The sequence below is a fragment of the Ceratotherium simum genome, chromosome 28, assembly GCF_057802395.1.
Source record: "Ceratotherium simum simum isolate JZ-2026a chromosome 28, ASM5780239v1, whole genome shotgun sequence".
Taxonomy (NCBI): Eukaryota; Metazoa; Chordata; class Mammalia; order Perissodactyla; family Rhinocerotidae; genus Ceratotherium; species Ceratotherium simum.
The window spans coordinates 20663636-20681617 of NC_141927.1; the positions used below are offsets into that span (position 1 = coordinate 20663636).

At 38.5% G+C, this 17982-nt stretch overlaps 1 protein-coding gene across 3 annotated transcripts in view; it reads left to right on the plus strand.

Annotated features, from left to right (window-relative positions):
• The window catches only part of ASAH1 (N-acylsphingosine amidohydrolase 1), a 34331-nt gene extending 17269 nt beyond the window's left edge, over positions 1-17062 (plus strand). The window contains exons 3-14 of one of the 3 annotated variants that reach the window (XM_014786287.2): positions 531-621; positions 1055-1141; positions 3684-3762; positions 7337-7411; positions 8307-8352; positions 8927-9071; positions 9618-9672; positions 9799-9880; positions 13844-13975; positions 14073-14196; positions 14637-14693; positions 15919-17062. In XM_014786287.2, the coding sequence (XP_014641773.1) occupies positions 531-621; positions 1055-1141; positions 3684-3762; positions 7337-7411; positions 8307-8352; positions 8927-9071; positions 9618-9672; positions 9799-9880; positions 13844-13975; positions 14073-14196; positions 14637-14693; positions 15919-16008 (1063 nt within the window). In that variant the 3' untranslated portion in view covers positions 16009-17062. The remainder of the gene's footprint in view (positions 1-530; positions 622-1054; positions 1142-3683; positions 3763-7336; positions 7412-8306; positions 8353-8926; positions 9072-9617; positions 9673-9798; positions 9881-13843; positions 13976-14072; positions 14197-14636; positions 14694-15918) is intronic. The other 2 variants (XM_087418438.1, XM_014786285.2) reach the window with 2 other exon arrangements.
• The last annotated feature ends 920 nt before the right edge of the window (positions 17063-17982 follow it).

Below are 17982 nucleotides of genomic sequence, written 5' to 3' on the forward strand. Positions count from 1 at the left end.
CTTGAAGCCAATCGTGGGAAGCTAATTCATGTTGCCACTCTGGTGGGGGCCTAAAAGGTGACCCTTCTGAAGCCACCACTAGCGACATTGATTTGGCAATCGTGTTAGACTGTCTCAGAGGAAATTCTGAGATTGGGAAACCAATGAGAGAAGTGCCCAGAGCCTAGACTAAATCTTTGCCGAGATTTAAGAGAAAAAAACAAAGGGCAGATATTTTCTAGCAGTGATATTCAGGTTTTTATGTAAAGCTCTTGAGCCAAAATTGGCTCTTCACATTCTACCAATTCACAGTAACCTAATGTATAATTCTAGTCCAAGATTTCTGAAACTACATATAATTGTATATTTTGTATACAATTGTATAATTGTATAATTGCAGAAGCACTGGGTGGAAAATGAACTTTTTTGCTATTTTTGGTTTGACATTGTTATTAAGAATATGTCTCTAACATAGCCATATAGATGTAACTATCTAACCCCCATCAAAAAACTGCTTTCCATATTTCAAGATAATACACCTCTCATTACAGCTATAGGGGTCCGGTTCCGTGGTACACCATAAATCTTGATTTACCACCCTACAAAAGATGGCATGAACTGATGGCTGACAAGGCCCCAGCGGTATGCTGATTCTTAAATCTTCTACTTCTGACTTTATTGAATATAATTTTCTTTTTAAAGGATCATTTCATGAAATTACGCACGAGTCAATATGCTTTCGATACTTTTCTGTCATTTACAATAAATGATAGTAGAGGAAAAGATGTCATTCCTCTGTAGCTTCTTGCCCTTTTCAGTTGTCTTTGCATTTGTTTCCTTCTCTCAGTATCATCTACCTTCATCTGAATAGCTAAGAACCAAATGTCATGTTCAAGATAAAATTAGTCTGCATTGTGTTAATATATTAATTGAAAATATTTTCAAGTAGCACTCTATTTGATTTAGCTACATATGGATAAGTCATAAAGTCTATATCTGTTTTCATTATACCAATATTAATCTTCAATGTCAACGCTTCTTTATGTCTCTTATTGTTTTATTACTTATTTTTCAGCTAAAGGTTATAGTGAATTCCGTGAAGAATATGGTAAATGCATTTGTGCCAAGTGGAAAAATTATACAGATAGTGGATCAAAAGTTGGTAAGAAATATTATTTTCCACAATAAATTTTAAAACACATATACATATACACACAGAGTTCAGAAAAGGCTCTGGTATTTATTTAAAGGCATCGTTTAACAACCTTTTCTAAGAAGCTTGGACAAGTTTGCATTTATTATAAACCACTGTTAAAACTTCAGCGGGACTTAAAATTCAGGGGCTTGGTAATATTAGAGTAACAAGACATAAAATAGCATAGCAAATTTTGGCAGTTAACCGCTCTTTTAATGTTTTTTTAAAGTATAGACTATTTTTTTACAGAGCAATGGGCAAATACACATATTTCATCTGGGAGTATGGCATTTCCTGCCCCTTAGATAGACTTAGGTTTGCAAGTTCAGTATTGAAAATTTGGTTTTTTTCTTAAGTATTTTGCCTGTGTATCTCAGGACACCCAGAGATTTTTTTAGATATGACCCAGTGACATACTCAGCCCAGGCCTGTATTTTACGGAGTCTCTCAGCAGCTGTGACCATTGAAACTCGCTTTGGTTGTGTATTTCTTATGGCAGTGCATTCACCAAACCATTTCATTTTCCTCCTACTCATGCAGGAAGACTCTACATCTCAGACCCTTTTTCATTTAGGTGGAACCAATGGAAAATCTAGGGCTTGGCTCCTAGAACCCCCTGAGAAATCCTCATCACCCTCTTTCAGTCTTTGCTCCGGGGCCCTCCCTGGCCTGCAGGCTGCAAAGGATTGGGGAGGACACCAAGGTCCTGTGGCAGCTTATTTAACCTTGGCACTAACGACATTTGGGATTGGATAAGATTTTGTTGTGGGGGGTGTCCATGCATTGTAGGGTGTTGAGCAGCGTCCCCAGCCTCCATCTACTGGATGCCAGTAGCACCCCTTCGGTTATGACAACCAATAATGTCTCTAAGGGGCAAATCTGCCCCTGGTTGAGAATCACTGTCCCAGAGGGCGGATGCTCTGGGCATATCATGCTGATGACACTTGTACCTGCCACCCACCAAACCTATTATACCTGTGTTTATGCTGTCAGAGCCTTTGGTTAAGGCCGTCCTTTGTGTTCATACTAACCAGACTTCCTCAGAGTAAAAATTCCGGTGGGAGCGGCAGCAGAGGAGGACCCCGGTGCCCCACGCAACCTAATCCTTCCCATTCTGCATGTCAGCAGTGAGAGCAGCATGTGAAGTGTGTAGGCCAGGCTTTGCGGTCAGACAGCACTGGGTTTTTGTTTGTTCTGTAAACATTAGATTTTAAGGCTGGATCAGTCACATACTAGCTGTGTGTCCTTCGACAAGTGTATTAACCTATGAAATTTCAGAGAATTTACTAATAATACATATTTCATAATACATAATACATATTTCATATTCATATTTCATATTTACTAATAATACATATTTTTTGTTTTTTTGTTTTTTTTTGACAAAGATCAGCCCTGAGCTAACATCCATGCCAATCCTCCTCTTTGCTGAGGAAGACCGGCTCTGAGCTAACATCTATTGCCAGTCCTCCTCCTTTTTCCCTTTTTCTCCCAAAGCCCCAGTAGATAGTTGTATGTCGTAGTTGCGCATCCTTCTAGTTGCTGTATGTGGGACGCGGCCTCAGCATGGCCGGACAAGCGGTGCGTTGCTGCGCGCCCAGGATCCGAACCCCGGGCCACCAGTAGTGGAGCACGCGCACTTAACTGCTATGCCATGGGGCCGACCCACATATGGTGGTTTTGAGGATTAAGTGACATACTGTATGTGAAGCATAGTGCCTGGATGTAATAGATGGTTAATAAATATTCAGTAAGTCACTTTTGTTTGTTAAATTGGCAGGAATATTCCACTTGTGCAATGCTTTGAATTCCTAGGGAAAATAATAATGTGTAATTAGGTCATGTTACATATAAATACCAAGTTGGTGAAAAATGTGAATTTTAAGCACATTATTTTAGCAAGAGGCTGTGAGCTTAAATGGTGATCTCATCATTAGTGAATACTTGCAGTTGAGAATAAAAGTATGATGTCCACCATTGAATTTGCTCACAGATTCAGAATGCAGTTAATGCATCTTAGCCCAAGATCAGCCATTAACCGTGACAAAAGGTTTTGTGAAGGACTAGAGTACAGATTTGTTGCTATGAGTGTGGGAAGGAAATAGTAATGAGGCTGTAAGGCCATTGGCTAGAGGGTGAGTTTGGAGAATTAAGGGCTGCTTGTTGTGATGTTGCTGTGTTGTGGGTCATGTTAGGTCATCCAAGTGGAATTATTCCAGTTCCCTCCCTCTCTAGAGAATAAGGTGAAATATAAGACAGGAAAAAAACAATCATAGGTCTCTGCATAATACCTGAGAACACATGAGCTTAAGGGAACCAAAGCTAGAGGTAAAGAATTAGAGACCTTGTATTGAGTAGTACATAGAATCTTTTAGAAATACGTGATGTAAAAGTGCTGTAAAAAATAACTTTTATCACCTATTGGGCAGCAGTATCTAGAACAAATTATATGTAAAAGAACCAAATCTCAGAGCAGCTCTTTAGGTCCAATGATTTATTTGTTTTTCAGCCTGGCCTACTTGGCAACTTTCCTGGCCCTTTTGAGGAGGAAATGAAGGGGATCGCAGCTGTTACTGACATACCTTTAGGTAAAGTTCCCTTTGTAGCCGTTAAAAAATTTAATAAAGCACTTTAAAATTTTTCTATTGAGGTATGGTATACCTAGAGTGAACTGCACAGATCTTAAGTATACAGCTCAACAGAGTTTTAAAAATGCATCCATGCTTGTAATCACAACTCAGATCAAGATACAGAAAATTCCAAGAATCCAGAATGGTCCATGATGGCCCTTCACAGACAGTACCATGTCCCCAGGTAACCCCTATTCTGACTTCACCATAGATGAGTTTTGTCTCTTCTTGAATTTCTTATAAATAGAACTGAACAGTATGAACTGTTGTGTCTGGTTTCTTGTACTTATCATGATAGGCAGACTGCTATTGGATGAAGAGGATATGTTTGGGTTGTTTCCAGGTTTGGGCTTAGGAACATTCTCGCACATGTCTTTGGATGGGCACAGCACGCATTTCTCTTGGATGTGTGCTGGGTCGTAGGGGGACTGTACGTTTTCGCCTTGTTGATTCTGCCACCAGTTCTCCAAAGTGATTGTGTCCATTGACAGTCAGCATAGGACAAGAGTTTTAGTGTTCTCCACTTTATAGTGTCATTCTTTTTTACTTGAGCCATTTTGTTGAGTGTGTTATAGTATTCCATTATTCAATTTGCATTTCCCTGATGGCTGATGAGATTAAACGATTGATCTTTTCCTTCCTTCCTTCCTTCCTTGTGCTTGTTCAAGTCTTATGCTCCTTTTTATTGGTTTGAAGGAATTCTTTGTATATTCTGGATACAAGTCCTTTGTCAGATATATTATTCCAGTATCTTCTCCCAGTCTATGACTTGCATTTTTATTCTCTTATTGGTGTCTTTTGATGAACAGAAATTCATAATTTTAATGAAGTCCAAATTTCTCAGTCTTTTTTTATGGGTAGTGGTTTTTGTGTCCATTTAAGAAATCTTTGGGGGCTGGCCCAGTGGCGCGAGTGGTTAAGTGCTCGCGCTCTGCTGCAGCGGCCCAGGGTTCAATGGTTCAGATCCTGGGCACGCACCGACGCACTGCTTGGCAAGCCATGCTGTGGCGGCGTCCCATATAAAGTGGAGGAAGATGGGCACGGATGTTAGCCCAGGGCCAGTCTTCCTCAGCAAAAAAAGAGGAGGATTGGCAGATGTTAGCTCAGGGCTGATCTCCTCACAAAAAAAAAGAAAAAAGAAATCTTTGCCTACCCCAAGGTCATGAAAATATTCTATGTTTTCTTCTAGATGCTTTATGCTTACTTTTTACATTTAGGCTTATGATCTATTTTGAATTAACTTTTGTGTATGGTACAAGTTAGGGGTCATTGTGCAGTTTTTTTTTTTCATAGGGAATATCCAGTTGATTAAACACTATTTATTAAAAAGATCATCCTTCCCTGAGGAAATTGCAGTGATGCCTTGATATAAATCAGATAACTGTATATCTGGTTCTATTTGGGGACTTTCTATTAAGTTTCATTTATCTGTCTTTCCTAATGCCAATACCATGCTACCGCAACTACTAAAGCTTTATAGTAAGTCTTAAAATTAGGTAGTGTGAGTTTTCCAACTTCCCAACTTCCAGAATTCTCTTAGCTATTCTAGACCCTTTGCATTTCCACATAAATTTTAGTGTTTTTTTTTGTTTTTAATTTTATTTATTTATTATTTTTCCCCCTAAGCCCCAGTAGATAGTTGTACATCATAGTTGCACATCCTTCTAGTTGCTGTATGTGGGACGTGGCCTCAGCATGGCCAGAGAAACGGTGCGTCGGTGCGTGCCTGGGATCCGAACCCGGGCCGCCAGCAGCGGAGCTCGCGCACTTAACCGCTAAGCTACGGGGCCGGCCCTCCACATAAATTTTAGAATCAGCCTATCAACTTTGACAAAAGAGCCTGCTGATATTTTGAATGGAATTGTAATACTGAGTGTTCCAATTCATGAACATGGTATATGAGATGTCAACGTTTATTTAGGTTATTGATTTCTCTGAGCAGTATTTTTTATTTTCAGGGAGGAGGTCTTGCATAACTTTAATTCATCATTTGTTAGTACCATTGAGTCAATTCCAATTCCTAGCGACCCCGTGTACAGCAGAGGGGAACCCTGCCCGGTCTTTGTGCACCATCCTCTCACCCTTCTGTGCTATGTCAGACAATGCTCTGCTGCAATTCATAGGGTTTTCACGGCCAATTTTTTTTGGAAGTGGGTCGCCCAGTCCTTCTTCCTGGTCTGTCTAGTCTGGAAGCTCTGCTGAAACCTGTCCACCATGGGTGACCCTGCTGGTATTTGAAATCCCCGTGGCATAGCTTTCAGCATCACAGCAACACGCAGCCACCACAGTATAACAACCGACAGACAGGTGGTGTGGTTCCCTGACTGGGAAATGAACCCGGGCTGCAGTGGTGAGAGCCCCGAATTTTAACCACTAGACCACCAGGGCTGACTTCATTCATCATATCTTTCATCATATCCTTCATCATATTCTTCATATTCAATCCATCATATCCTTAGGAACTGATATTTCTGGAAGCTATTTTTAAAATTTCAGTTTCCAATTTATAGCATTTAATTTAATGAAAAAAACTTTCTCCACCATCCCAAAAGTTCTATTTTTAAGCTACCAAAGCAATAGAGTTGTTATTTTAAGTAGCCACTAGCAGCTTGGTTTGATAAGAGATGATTGAGAATTCCTGAAAATCAATAGTATTCTTTAACAAAAGCAGCTACATTTTTTTGTTTGGTTTTCCTTCTTTAAAAAAATGATTTAAAAAGATAGTCAACTTTCTGGAAATATATACTTGCAGCCTGTGTGAAAAATAAGCCTTTGATTATTATGTAAATAACTCTAGCAAATGAATACCACATGTAAATATCTCAAGAGAAAAGTGGATTAAGAAGATAAACAGATGATTCCTAATAAAATGAGTGGAATTTCACCAAAATATAAATCAAATGGAAATAAACATTTGATTAGAGTGAGAAAAAACATGTTAAGCTTAACATGTTAACATAAAATGGGACAGAGAAAAAGTGTTGCATACCTTTGAATTAAACACTAAGTTGTAGTGTTATACAGTTTTGGAAAAATATTCAAAAATGTTTTACAATGAGTTTTCTTGGTAAGCTCTGCACTGATTTTATTAATAATGCCTGTATCTCTCCTCTCACCTTAGAAATATTAGTCACACTAAAAATCTGGGCAAAATACATTTTCAGAATACAACTAAGAGTCAGATGAATTAAGTCATCATATTTGAGCCCCCCAAAGAAAACTAAAATGGAGCATATTGATGAAAAATTTGGACATTATGTTGTAGTACAATTCCAACATGCCCAGATGTTGAACTTGCCCAATAGCTGCATCTTTGGGGACCTAATTTATCTTGAGTCTGCAGAGGACAGGCTGGTGAGACACCACCACCAGCCAGCTATTCAGGCATGCTCAGACTGGTCTGCGGACACCTAACGTATGCCAAAGCAGACTTCACACAGTGATGACAGTTAAACCTTTTCTTAAAAAAGAATTTTCTAACAGTGTCATGGTTCTGTATATTCATCAAAAAATTTCCTATCTTTTCTCATAGGAGAGATTATTTCATTCAATATTTTCTATGAGCTTTTTAGCATGTGTACTTCAATAATAACAGAAGACAAACAAGGTAAATGTGTGCTGAGGGAGGGTGGGTGGTGCCAAGTATGAAGTAAAAGAAAATCTTCTAAATAAATGGAATTAGAACCTGTAAAATCTAGGTTGGCCATGCAAATCCTGTGTACATCACATGTAGTTTTATAGATCTTGCTAAATTCTTATAAGTGAGTTGAAATCTATCCTTATTTTAAGACCACTGTAATGCCTATTAAAGTTTAATTCAGGCATGCAGAAAGCTTGGAAGAGGTGTTTGAGGACTATAAACATTTGTGCCCTTCCTCGGTCTACTTGTGCCCATCCTCATGATTTGATGTAAGTACCCAGAGAGCTACTTCGTTATCTTCATATACATAATGACCCAGCCGTTCCTCCAAGCCCAGGACACTTTCCAGCCAAGGGCCCCTGTGTAGACCAGCCTCACTTTCTCATGTTTTTCCTGGCAGTCCCCAGAGAACAAGGCACACAATGATTTTCTCTGATTCCCTCTTATTTTTGACCTATTCTCTGGGTATAAAGGCGGCCTGTACCTAACCCTTGAGGTGTCCAGCTCTAGGTGACAATCCCTGAAGGGAAGCATGTTGGTAAGTCACATTAGGCGAGGCTGAGATAGCTCTGTCTATGTCTAACTGTGTCATAGTGGACCAAAGAATGACCTTTGATCCTTTTTCCGTATTCAGATCTTACCTGGAACCCTGTGCTCCCAGGTATCATGGGGGGATCTGGCCGATATGACAGGGACAATTTCATCTTGTTAAGGCTTATGATATCAGGATGCTGCTTAATTCTTACTGTTGGATTGAACAGCTGTGAATATCAGCTAGCCAAAATTAAGTGTCCAGCTTTGATTGAGCATAAGTTGTACTATCATAACTGCTACTACCTGTCTCTTGCTTCCTTTCAATTAGGTCATCTACTACATGGGCGAAACATGGATTTTGGAATATTTCTGGGGTAAGTAAAGAACGTGGTGTGTATCAGTCCCTGAGAAGAGTAGATTGTATCACACTGATGAATATTCAGTCCCAAGCCATGCCCAAAATATGACCAGAAGTGAAGATACTGGAGTCCTGAGTTTTGAGACAAGATGGGCACACCCTTACTTATTCAGTTATTTGAGAGTTTGTGACTGAGTCGCACCTATTGAACAAAATCTGGAGCCTGCTTGAAAAGGCCCTAGATGCACGTCTAGTGTGTTGCTTAGGAGGGAGAATAGCATTCTATTTTATGTGTTGTCTTGACCTTTCTTTAAAAATACAGCAGGGTTGTGTAATTAGAGACTTACATTCGAATCTGGGATTTGCTATTTATAGGATGTGTTATATGGGGTGAGTTATTTAACTTCTCTGAGCCTCAGTTTTATTAGGTGGAAATGGAGGGTGAAACCACCCATATTGCAAAGTTCTTATTAGGACTGATATTAGAGATCAGTTAGATAAAGCACCTAGAGTAGTGCCTGGCCATCATCATCACAGTCATCATCATCATCATCATGTTCTTAAATAGCACTGAAATTTGTCTTTTGTAGGTGGAATATAAATAATCATTCCTGGGTCATAACTGAGGAACTAAAACCTTTAACAGTGAATTTGGACTTCCGAAGGAACAATAAAACTGTCTTCAAGTCTTCAAGCTTTGCTGGCTACGTGGGCATGTTAACAGGATTCAAACCAGTAAGGAATCTCCCCTTACACACTTTCACAGGTAGCTCTGTGTCCCACTTTTACTGTCTGGGAAGGGCAGAGTCTAAGGCAATGAGGACTTACAGAGAATGTGAAGCTCCACTGCACCCCTTTGTACTTCTGGTCACCTTCAGAGGTGTGTGAGTTCACGTGGTAGAGATGACTAGAAAGGAAATGAAGGTTTCCGAGCCTGTTCTGAGGAAAAAGCACGTGGCTGGGTGTGTAGGGCTGGGAGTATACATGTGGAATCTGGTCCTGGGTCTGCCACTCCGGCAAGTTAGGCGTTAATTTTGTGGCCTTCAGCTTCCTTGTCAGTAAAGTGTGGCTGGTGACATCCCACCTAGTTACCTCACACACTAGGTGTGAAAAGGCTTTGAAATTCTGAAACTCTGTGAACAGAAGGTAATGTTATCATGGTTTTGATTTATCTTTTCCTTCCCCATCACCCAATCCAGGCCTTGAGAGACAATATCAAGTACAGTGAGGGGGCCTACACAGGATGAAGTCTCTCACTCCATTCCTTTGTCTTTTTCTCAGGGACTGTTTAGTCTTACGCTAAACGAACGTTTCAGTACAAACGGCGGTTACATTGGTGAGTAGAGAGTTCTTAAATGGGAATTTCATAGATGTTTTAAGAGGAGGTCTGGATGACGCCTTCTGGTTCAGAGTCTAACCTTTTCCAGGTCCTGTGGCACTGTGTGTGTTTGATCTCTTCCAGGTGTGCTAGAATGGTTACTGGGAAAGAAAGATGCAATGTGGATAGGATTTATCATTAGATCAGTTCTGGAAAACAGCACAAGGTAATCTGTTTGGTTGCTTCAATGTCAAATTTAATTATTTTATTTTTTAAATTATTATTTTTTTACTGAGATATAATTGACATATAACTAGTTTAAGGTGTACAACAAAATGTTTTGATATTTGTATATATTGTGAGATGATCACCACAATAAGTCTAGTTAACATCTGTCACCATACAGAGTTAAAAAAATTTTTTTCTTTGTGATGAGAACTTTTAAGATCTACTCTCTTAGCAACTTTCAAATATACAGTACAGTATTATTAACTATAGTCACCAGGCTGTACATTACTTCCCCAGAACTTATTTGTTTTAGAAGTGTAAGTTTGTACCTTTTGATCCCTTTCACCCATTTTGTCCACCCCCCAACCCCCGCCTCTGGCAACCACCAATCTGTTCTCTCTACAGATCCTCCTGGACTTAACGATGGGGTTACATCCCGATGAATGGGTTTAAAAGGGTTTATCGAGACCTAACCCCATCATAAGCTGAAAAGATCCAAAGTCAAAAATGCATTTAATACACTAACCTATCAAACATAGCTTAGCCTAGCCTACTTTATATGTGATCAGAACACTTACATTAGCCTACAGTTGGGCAAAATCATCTAACACAAAGCCTACTTTATAATAGTGTTGAATATCTCAGGTGCTTAAAGCAAAAAACAAAATGGTTGCATGAGTACAGAATGGTTGTAAATGCATCGGTTGTTTACCCGCGTGATAGTGTGGCTGACTGGGAGCTGCAGTTCGCTGCAACTGCCCAGTATCGCAAGAGAGTATGGTACTGCATATCGCTAGCCTGGTGATTAGTTTTTGGATTTGACACCAAAAGCAAAGGCAAGAAAAACAAAAATAAACAAGAGGAACTACATCAAACTAAAAAGAAAAGATCAAAACTCAAAATTCACAGTATAGTTTCTACTGAATGTGTATCGCATTTGCACTAAAGTCGAAAAATTGTAAGTTGAACCATTGTAACTCAGGGACCATCTGTATCTATAAGTTTTTTTTTTTTAGATTCCACATATAAGTGAGATCATGTGGTATTTGTCTTTCTCTGTCTGACTTATTTCACTTAGCATAACGCCCTCAGGGCCCATCCATCTTGTCACAAATGGCAAGATTTCCTTCTTTTCTATGGTTAAATAATATTCCATTGTATATATACCACATTTTCTTCATCCATTCATCCTTCGACGGACACTTAGGTTTCTTCCAGGTCTTGGCTATTGTAAATAATGCTCTATGGGAGTGCAGATATCTTTTTGAGTTAGTGTTTTTGTTTCCTTCAGGTAAATACCCATCAGTGGAATTACTGGATCATATGGTAGATATATTTTTAATTTTTTGAGGAACCTCCATACTGTTTTCCACAGTGGCTGCACCAGTTTACATTCCCACCAACAGTGCAGAAAGATTCCCTTTTCTTCACATCCTCACCAACACTTATGATCTGTCTTTTTGATAATAGCCATTCTAACAGGTGAGAGGTGATATCTTTTTGTGGTTTTGGTTTGCATTTCCTGATTAGTGATGTTGAACACCTTTTCATGTACCTGTTGACCATCTGTATGTCTCTGGAAAAATGTCTAGTTAGATCCTCTGCCCTTTTTAAAATCAGATTGTTTTTTTTGCTAGTGAGTTGTATGAGTTCTTGATATATTTTGGATATTAACCCCTTATCAGTTTTGTGATTTGCAAATATTTTTTCCCATTCGGTAGGTTGTCTTTTCATTTTGTTGATGGTTTTCTTTGCTGTGCAGAAACTTTTTAGTTTGATGTAGTTCCTCTTGTTTATTTTTATTTTTGTTGCCTTTGCTTTTGGTGTCAATTCCAAAAACTAATCACCAAGACCAATGTCCAGGAGCTTACCACCTGTTTTATTCTAGGAGTTTTATGGTTTCAGGTCTTCTGTTCAAGTCTCAATCCATTTTGAGTTGATTTTTGTGTATAGTGTAAGACAGTGGTCCAGTTTTATTTTTTGGCATGTGGCTGTCCAGTTTTCCCAGCACCATTTACTGAAGGGACTTTCCTTTCTCCATTGTATATTCTTGGCTCCTTTTTTGTACATTAATTGACCATATATGCGTGGGTTTGTGTCTGGTTCTCTATTCTGTTCCATTGATCTATGTGTCTGTTTTTATGCCAATACCATACTGTTTTGATTACTGTAGCTTTGCAGTATGTTTTAAATCAGGAAGTGTGATGACTCTAGCTTTGTTCTTCTTTCTCAAGACTGCTTTGGCTATTTACGATCTTTTGTGGTTCCATACAAATTTTAGGATTGTTTGTTCTATTTCTGTGAAAAATGCCACTGAAATTTTGATAGGGATTGCATTGAATCTGTAGATTGCTTTTGGTAGTATGGACATTTTAGCAGTATTAATTCCTCCAATCCATGAATGTGGAGTATCTTTCCATTTATTTGTGTCATCTTCCATTTCTTTCATCGCCTTAGTTTTCAGTGTATAGGTTTTTCACCTCCTTAGTTAAATTTATTCCTAGGTATTTTATTCTTTTTGTTGCAATTGTAAATGGGATTGTTTTTCTTAATTTCTCTGATAGTTCATTATTAGTACATAGAAATGCAACTGATTTTTGTATATTGATTTTATATCCTGCAACTTTACTGAATTTATTAATTCTGATAGTTTTTTGGTGGAGTCTTTAGGGTTTTCCATATATAATATGTCATCTGCAAATAGTGACAGTTTTACCTCTTCCTTTCTGATTTGGATGCCTTTTATTTCTTTTTCTTGCCTAAACTGCTCTGGCTAGTGCTGCCAGTACTATATTGAATAAAAATGGTAACAATGGGCATCTTGGTCTTGTTCCTAATCTTAGAGGAAAAACTTGCAGCTTTTCACCATTGACTATGATGATAACTATGGGCCTGTCATATATGGCCTCCATTATGCTGAGGTACGTTCCCTCTATACCCACTTTGTTGAGAGTTTTTATCATAAATGGATGTTGACTTTTGTCAAATGCTGTTTCTGTATCTATTGAGATGATCATGTGGTATCTATCCTTCATTTTGTTACTGTGGTGTGTCACATTGACTGATTTGCGGATGTTGAACCATTCTTGCATCCCTGAAATAAATCCCACTTGATCATGGTGAATGATCCTTTTAATGTATTGTAGTTTATTTTAAATTACTCGTATTAGAATATAAAAATATTTCCCAGCTTATCTTCCATTGAGGAATTATTTCAGAATTTCTTAGGTGAACCTTTGACACTCATGGAATTCTTCATGTTTTGTGTGTGTGTGTGTGTGTGTGTGTGTGTTTATAGCAAGGAAGTGAACTGATTTAAAAAGTGCTAGGGATAGTGCCACTATGAAGAGCACCTATAAATTTTTCTTGGTGTACCAAAAAAAAAATCACCCATACACAAAAGAAAAATGGTACAATAAAAATCTCCATTTAAATTGTAATACCTACTAACCTAGAAGTTATATTCTGCGCTGGTGCAGAAATCTTATGATAGCAAAACTACCTTTAACCAGCACTACATCCAAATGACCTAGAATAAATGGGCATCAATCCTATTTTTAATGCTTTCCAAGGAGTAATATTTAGTAGTCTTCTTTGAAAATCTACTTCAATTTTTACTAGCCCTAATTTTTAAGGGTTACTTTTTATTCCCTAAATCCTGTATATGGTAATTAATATTTCCCTTTGTTTTATTGTTGAGTGAAAGGCAGAGACAGTGAGGGTGAAGATGATTTCTTGAGGCTGCTTTTTCTCTCTCTCAGATTAGAGGGAACACTTCAGATCTCAGTGTTTCACTACATAGGAGTGAGGGATTGTTCCTCCCTGAGCCATTGTTCACCATCCTTTTTTAAAACATGTTCCTCAGGAACTTGTTTTTCCTTAGTTTCCACAGCTAAAAAATTTTCATTCCAAGTCAACTAAAAATGTTTCCTTTTTTTTTTTTCTTAACGTTTCTATGTAGTTATGAAGAAGCCAAGAATATATTGACCAAAACCAAGATATTGGCCCCAGCTTACTTTATCCTGGGAGGCAACAAGTCTGGGGAGGGTTGTGTGATTACACGAGACAGGAAACAAGCTTTGGATGTATACGAGTAAGTACACTTGTTAAAGTAAGTAGGAACTCAGGCGTAGACTAACATATGTACAGGTTTAAGGTGTGAAGCCTAAGAGAAATCTTTTTATATCTAGACTCAACCCCAAGCAGGGTAGATGGTATGTGGTACAAACAAATTATGACCGTTGGAAAAATCCTTTCTTCCTTGATGATCGCAGAACACCCACAAAGATGTGTCTAAACCGGACAACCCAAAAGGTACAGTCACAATATCATACATAAAAAGAAATGGTGACCATTAAAGATTATCTTAGTTCTGGCATTTTTCTTTGGCCTTTCTTTGGCCTGATAAACCTCCTGTTATTCAGTATCTCTGGAAAATCGCCCCTTTTTGTTTTGTTTTTAACTTAAAGAGCAAAATTTTGCTGTACTTTCCCTTTCTTTTTCTAATGCCAGACACCACTCTATGAAGTTGAATGATAAACAAGCCAGAATTAAAGAGGGGAGGAAAAGAGAGAAAGAAAAAGTGATACATTAGAACCATTACCTATGCTTCTAACAGTGACCCCACGGGAAATTCTTTTAGGGGGGCTGGAGGGAGGTTGAAGAATGTCTTGGTTTCTAATGACCCCTTTGTGTGGGTAAGGCTGCTGACATCTGTGTTTAACTTACTGAACAAGACTATTTTTGTGTTTTAGAATATCTCATTTGCAACCATATATGATGTCCTGTCAACAAAACCTGTCCTCAACAAGGTATTTTAAAAATATATATATATTTGCTTTTAGGGAAAGAATCTGGCCCTGTGTTTTATCTTTCCCTGTTATCTTGGATCAGTTGGAGCTAGAATCCCAAGTTATGTTCAGCTTGAGGCTGATTTTTTAAAATGTTTTTGTGTGACTAAAACCATAACTCTTGGGATATCACAAAGACGCTAATGACTGTGGCTTGATGTCCAAATTGGTCAGAGTATTGTTTCCAGTTTTACTTACATGGCATTTGCCTGGCATTTGACTCTTGGCTTCTCCCTGTCTGTCAGAAATCTCATGCTGTACACTACAACAAACACTTCAACTCAACAGAACAAAGTCTGAAGTCCATTTTCAGACAAACCTTTGTGTCTTGGTGGATTAGAGTTTCTTTTAAACTTGATTATAGCCTTTTAGCTTTTCCCCACACTATAGCTACTAAATGCAAAAAGCTTCGTAATCATCCGCTTTGCTAATCGTTCTCTTTTGTGTATTCTGGGAATACCAACTTTCCCATTTGTTTCTTCTCTTCTTTTCCTTGGTCCTTTTCCCTAATCCTCCCTAAAATCAGTGTGCATTACCTCTGCCAGAACAAATTCCTCCTGCCTGTTAGCATTGGGATCAGAACGTGACTCCTGCAGGGAGCCTTCCTTAAGCCCACTGACCCTGTCAGACTTCTCACTTGGCCCACACTCGCTTCCTGAGAGCTCCCAGTTGGGTTACTTACAGATCCTGTGTGCCTCCCTTCTTGAGTCTGGGTGTGTGCCTTGTAGTGTGTGTGCCTGCAGTTCTCCACTGTATTAGTGATGCTTCAGGATAAAGAGAGCCAGAGCTAAACTGTTTATACTCCACAGCATATCGTTAGGCTCTGCATGACTGCAAGTTATACACTGAGGAGAGGTTAAGTGAGTCTTAAAGCCTTGGTGTTGAAGCAGTATACTGCTCAGGAATAAGACCTTGTAAGGAACTGAAAAAATTCTCTCCTGAGTCTGTTTATAGTCATGACCTGGAATAATGGTTCCATTGAAGTTAGTTGTTTTGATTATTATTTAATTATTATTTGGATCTTTATATTATGTAATATTTATTTTTATCTTATATAATATTATATATTAACTATTTAATATAAAGTAACTTCATAAAGCAATTGCATAAGTATAGAAATGCCAATATGAGTCAGAAGATCTTAGAATTCAACACATCCCTAAAGTAAAAATAACTTTTCTTTCAGCTGACTGTATACACAGCCTTGATGGATGTCACCAAAGGTCAATTTGAAACTTACCTGCGGGATTGCCCAGACCCCTGCATAGCTTGGTGAGCACACACCTGGCCTACAGAAAGCGCTCTGTGACCTGAAGATGGGAGCTTGCACATGGCTGGTCAGTGCAGCCATCTGATCTCCTTCCAAAGACTAAGACTCAAAGCAGGTTCTCTTTGACGCTTGAGTTTGTCCTTCTTGTTATGTTTATAATTCACAGGCTATTTTTGCCATAACAGTTGATTGTTCTTATTTACAGATGACTTCTTTAAGTAAAGTACAACAATTGTCTAGAATTTGCTGAGTTTCATTTCACTTGGACATTTGGGGATGGAGATGGGCAGTTAAAACTATTGTGGGACCCACCTCCATGGAGTAAAGCAAGATTCTCTGTGGGTGTTGAATCTGGTACATCTGTGTGAGTAATAGTTAAAATAGTCCACATTGTTCAATTTTTCACTTTTATCTATATATTTGTATGTTTTTCTGCATAGCAGTCTTTTCCTCCTGGTTCTAACCACTAGTTAAATTAATATACCATTGTCTTTGCTGTTTGTGACAGCAATGTAATTTCACTAACTTTGATTGGAGGGAGATGAGACAGACATTGAACTGTATATTTCTCTTCATGGGCAATCCATGGGCCTTTGACTCTGAACTGAAGTACTTTTTGGGGTTCATGAAGTAATCTGTATGCAAGGCAGTCTTTTATACACAGAATTGAAGTGTTCCCTTTTTCATAATCACCCTACCTCCCAGTAATCCCAGGAAGTAGTTAGCTTCAAAAACTGAGTCTCAGGTTCTGTGAATCAACAGAAAATAAATAGGTCAAAGACTGTAGAAAATGAGAGGTGAACCCATTACTTTAAACTCTCATAAGTATCATTCATTTAATTTTTTAATTTGTCCTTCTGATCAATATGTATTTTTTAAAAACTGTAGTTACTAAAAATGTTTTTCAGAAATCTATTCATGAGAAGTGCTAACAGAACTTGTTAACCTTTTAAACTTTCATAATTAACTGTGAAGTGGATGCCAGTTGGGCAAGACTGTATCCACTTCCTTTCTGTGTAATGTCATGACATTCAATAAACAGTCACTGGAAGTAGTGTCAGCAGTCGTGTATGCTGATTGAGTATATACCTGTGTGTTGGTTTGGGGGTGGGGCAGAGATCCGGAATATAATATCTGAAAATTAAATTACAAGGGATATGTAGGTGGGTTATTCAACTTATAACTAAATGGTCACAATCTTATACGACTAATCCTTACCACCTCTTAACCCAGTGGTATCAACCCAGTGCACAGGTGTCCAAAGGCAGCTCTTCCCACCCACAGACAGGAGGTGCTTCCACAAAACGATAGTGATGCCAGTATTATCTTAGCGAAGCAAGAGGAATTACAAGAGGATTTGTGTTAAAATAGGATTTGATTAATTAAAAACAAACTTCGGGGGCCAGCCTGGTGGCGTAGCAGTTAAGTGCGTGCGCTCCGCTGCTGGCGGCCCGGGTTTGAATCCTGGGCGCGCACCGACGCACTGCTTGTCAGGCCATGCTGTGGCGGCGTCCCATATAAAGTGGAGGAAGATGGGCACGGATGTTAGCCCAGGGCCAGTCTTCCTCAGCTAAAAGAGGAGGATTGGCACAGATGTTAGCTCAGGGCTGATCTCCCTCACAAAAAAAAAACAAACTTCGGATTTTGTCCTTCCTATAAAAATGAAGTGAAGTAAGCTTGTGTTTTTTCCTAAAGTAGTAGCATTTGATATGCATGATAATAAAGAGATGAGATGCTAACTGTTTCAGGCCAATTCCTCAGTTTGGACTGAACCAAAGAATTTGGAAGAAATAACAACTGGTATTAACATTTTAGGTAGTATTGTTTAGTGGTGAAAAAGCAGTTTATAAAACAGGATATACAGTATAAGCCTATTTATGTAATACTTTATACATGTACTTATGCATAACTAGATATACATCTAGAATATAGAAAGATGAGTAGGAGGATGGTTACCAAAACGTTGACAATGGTTATCCC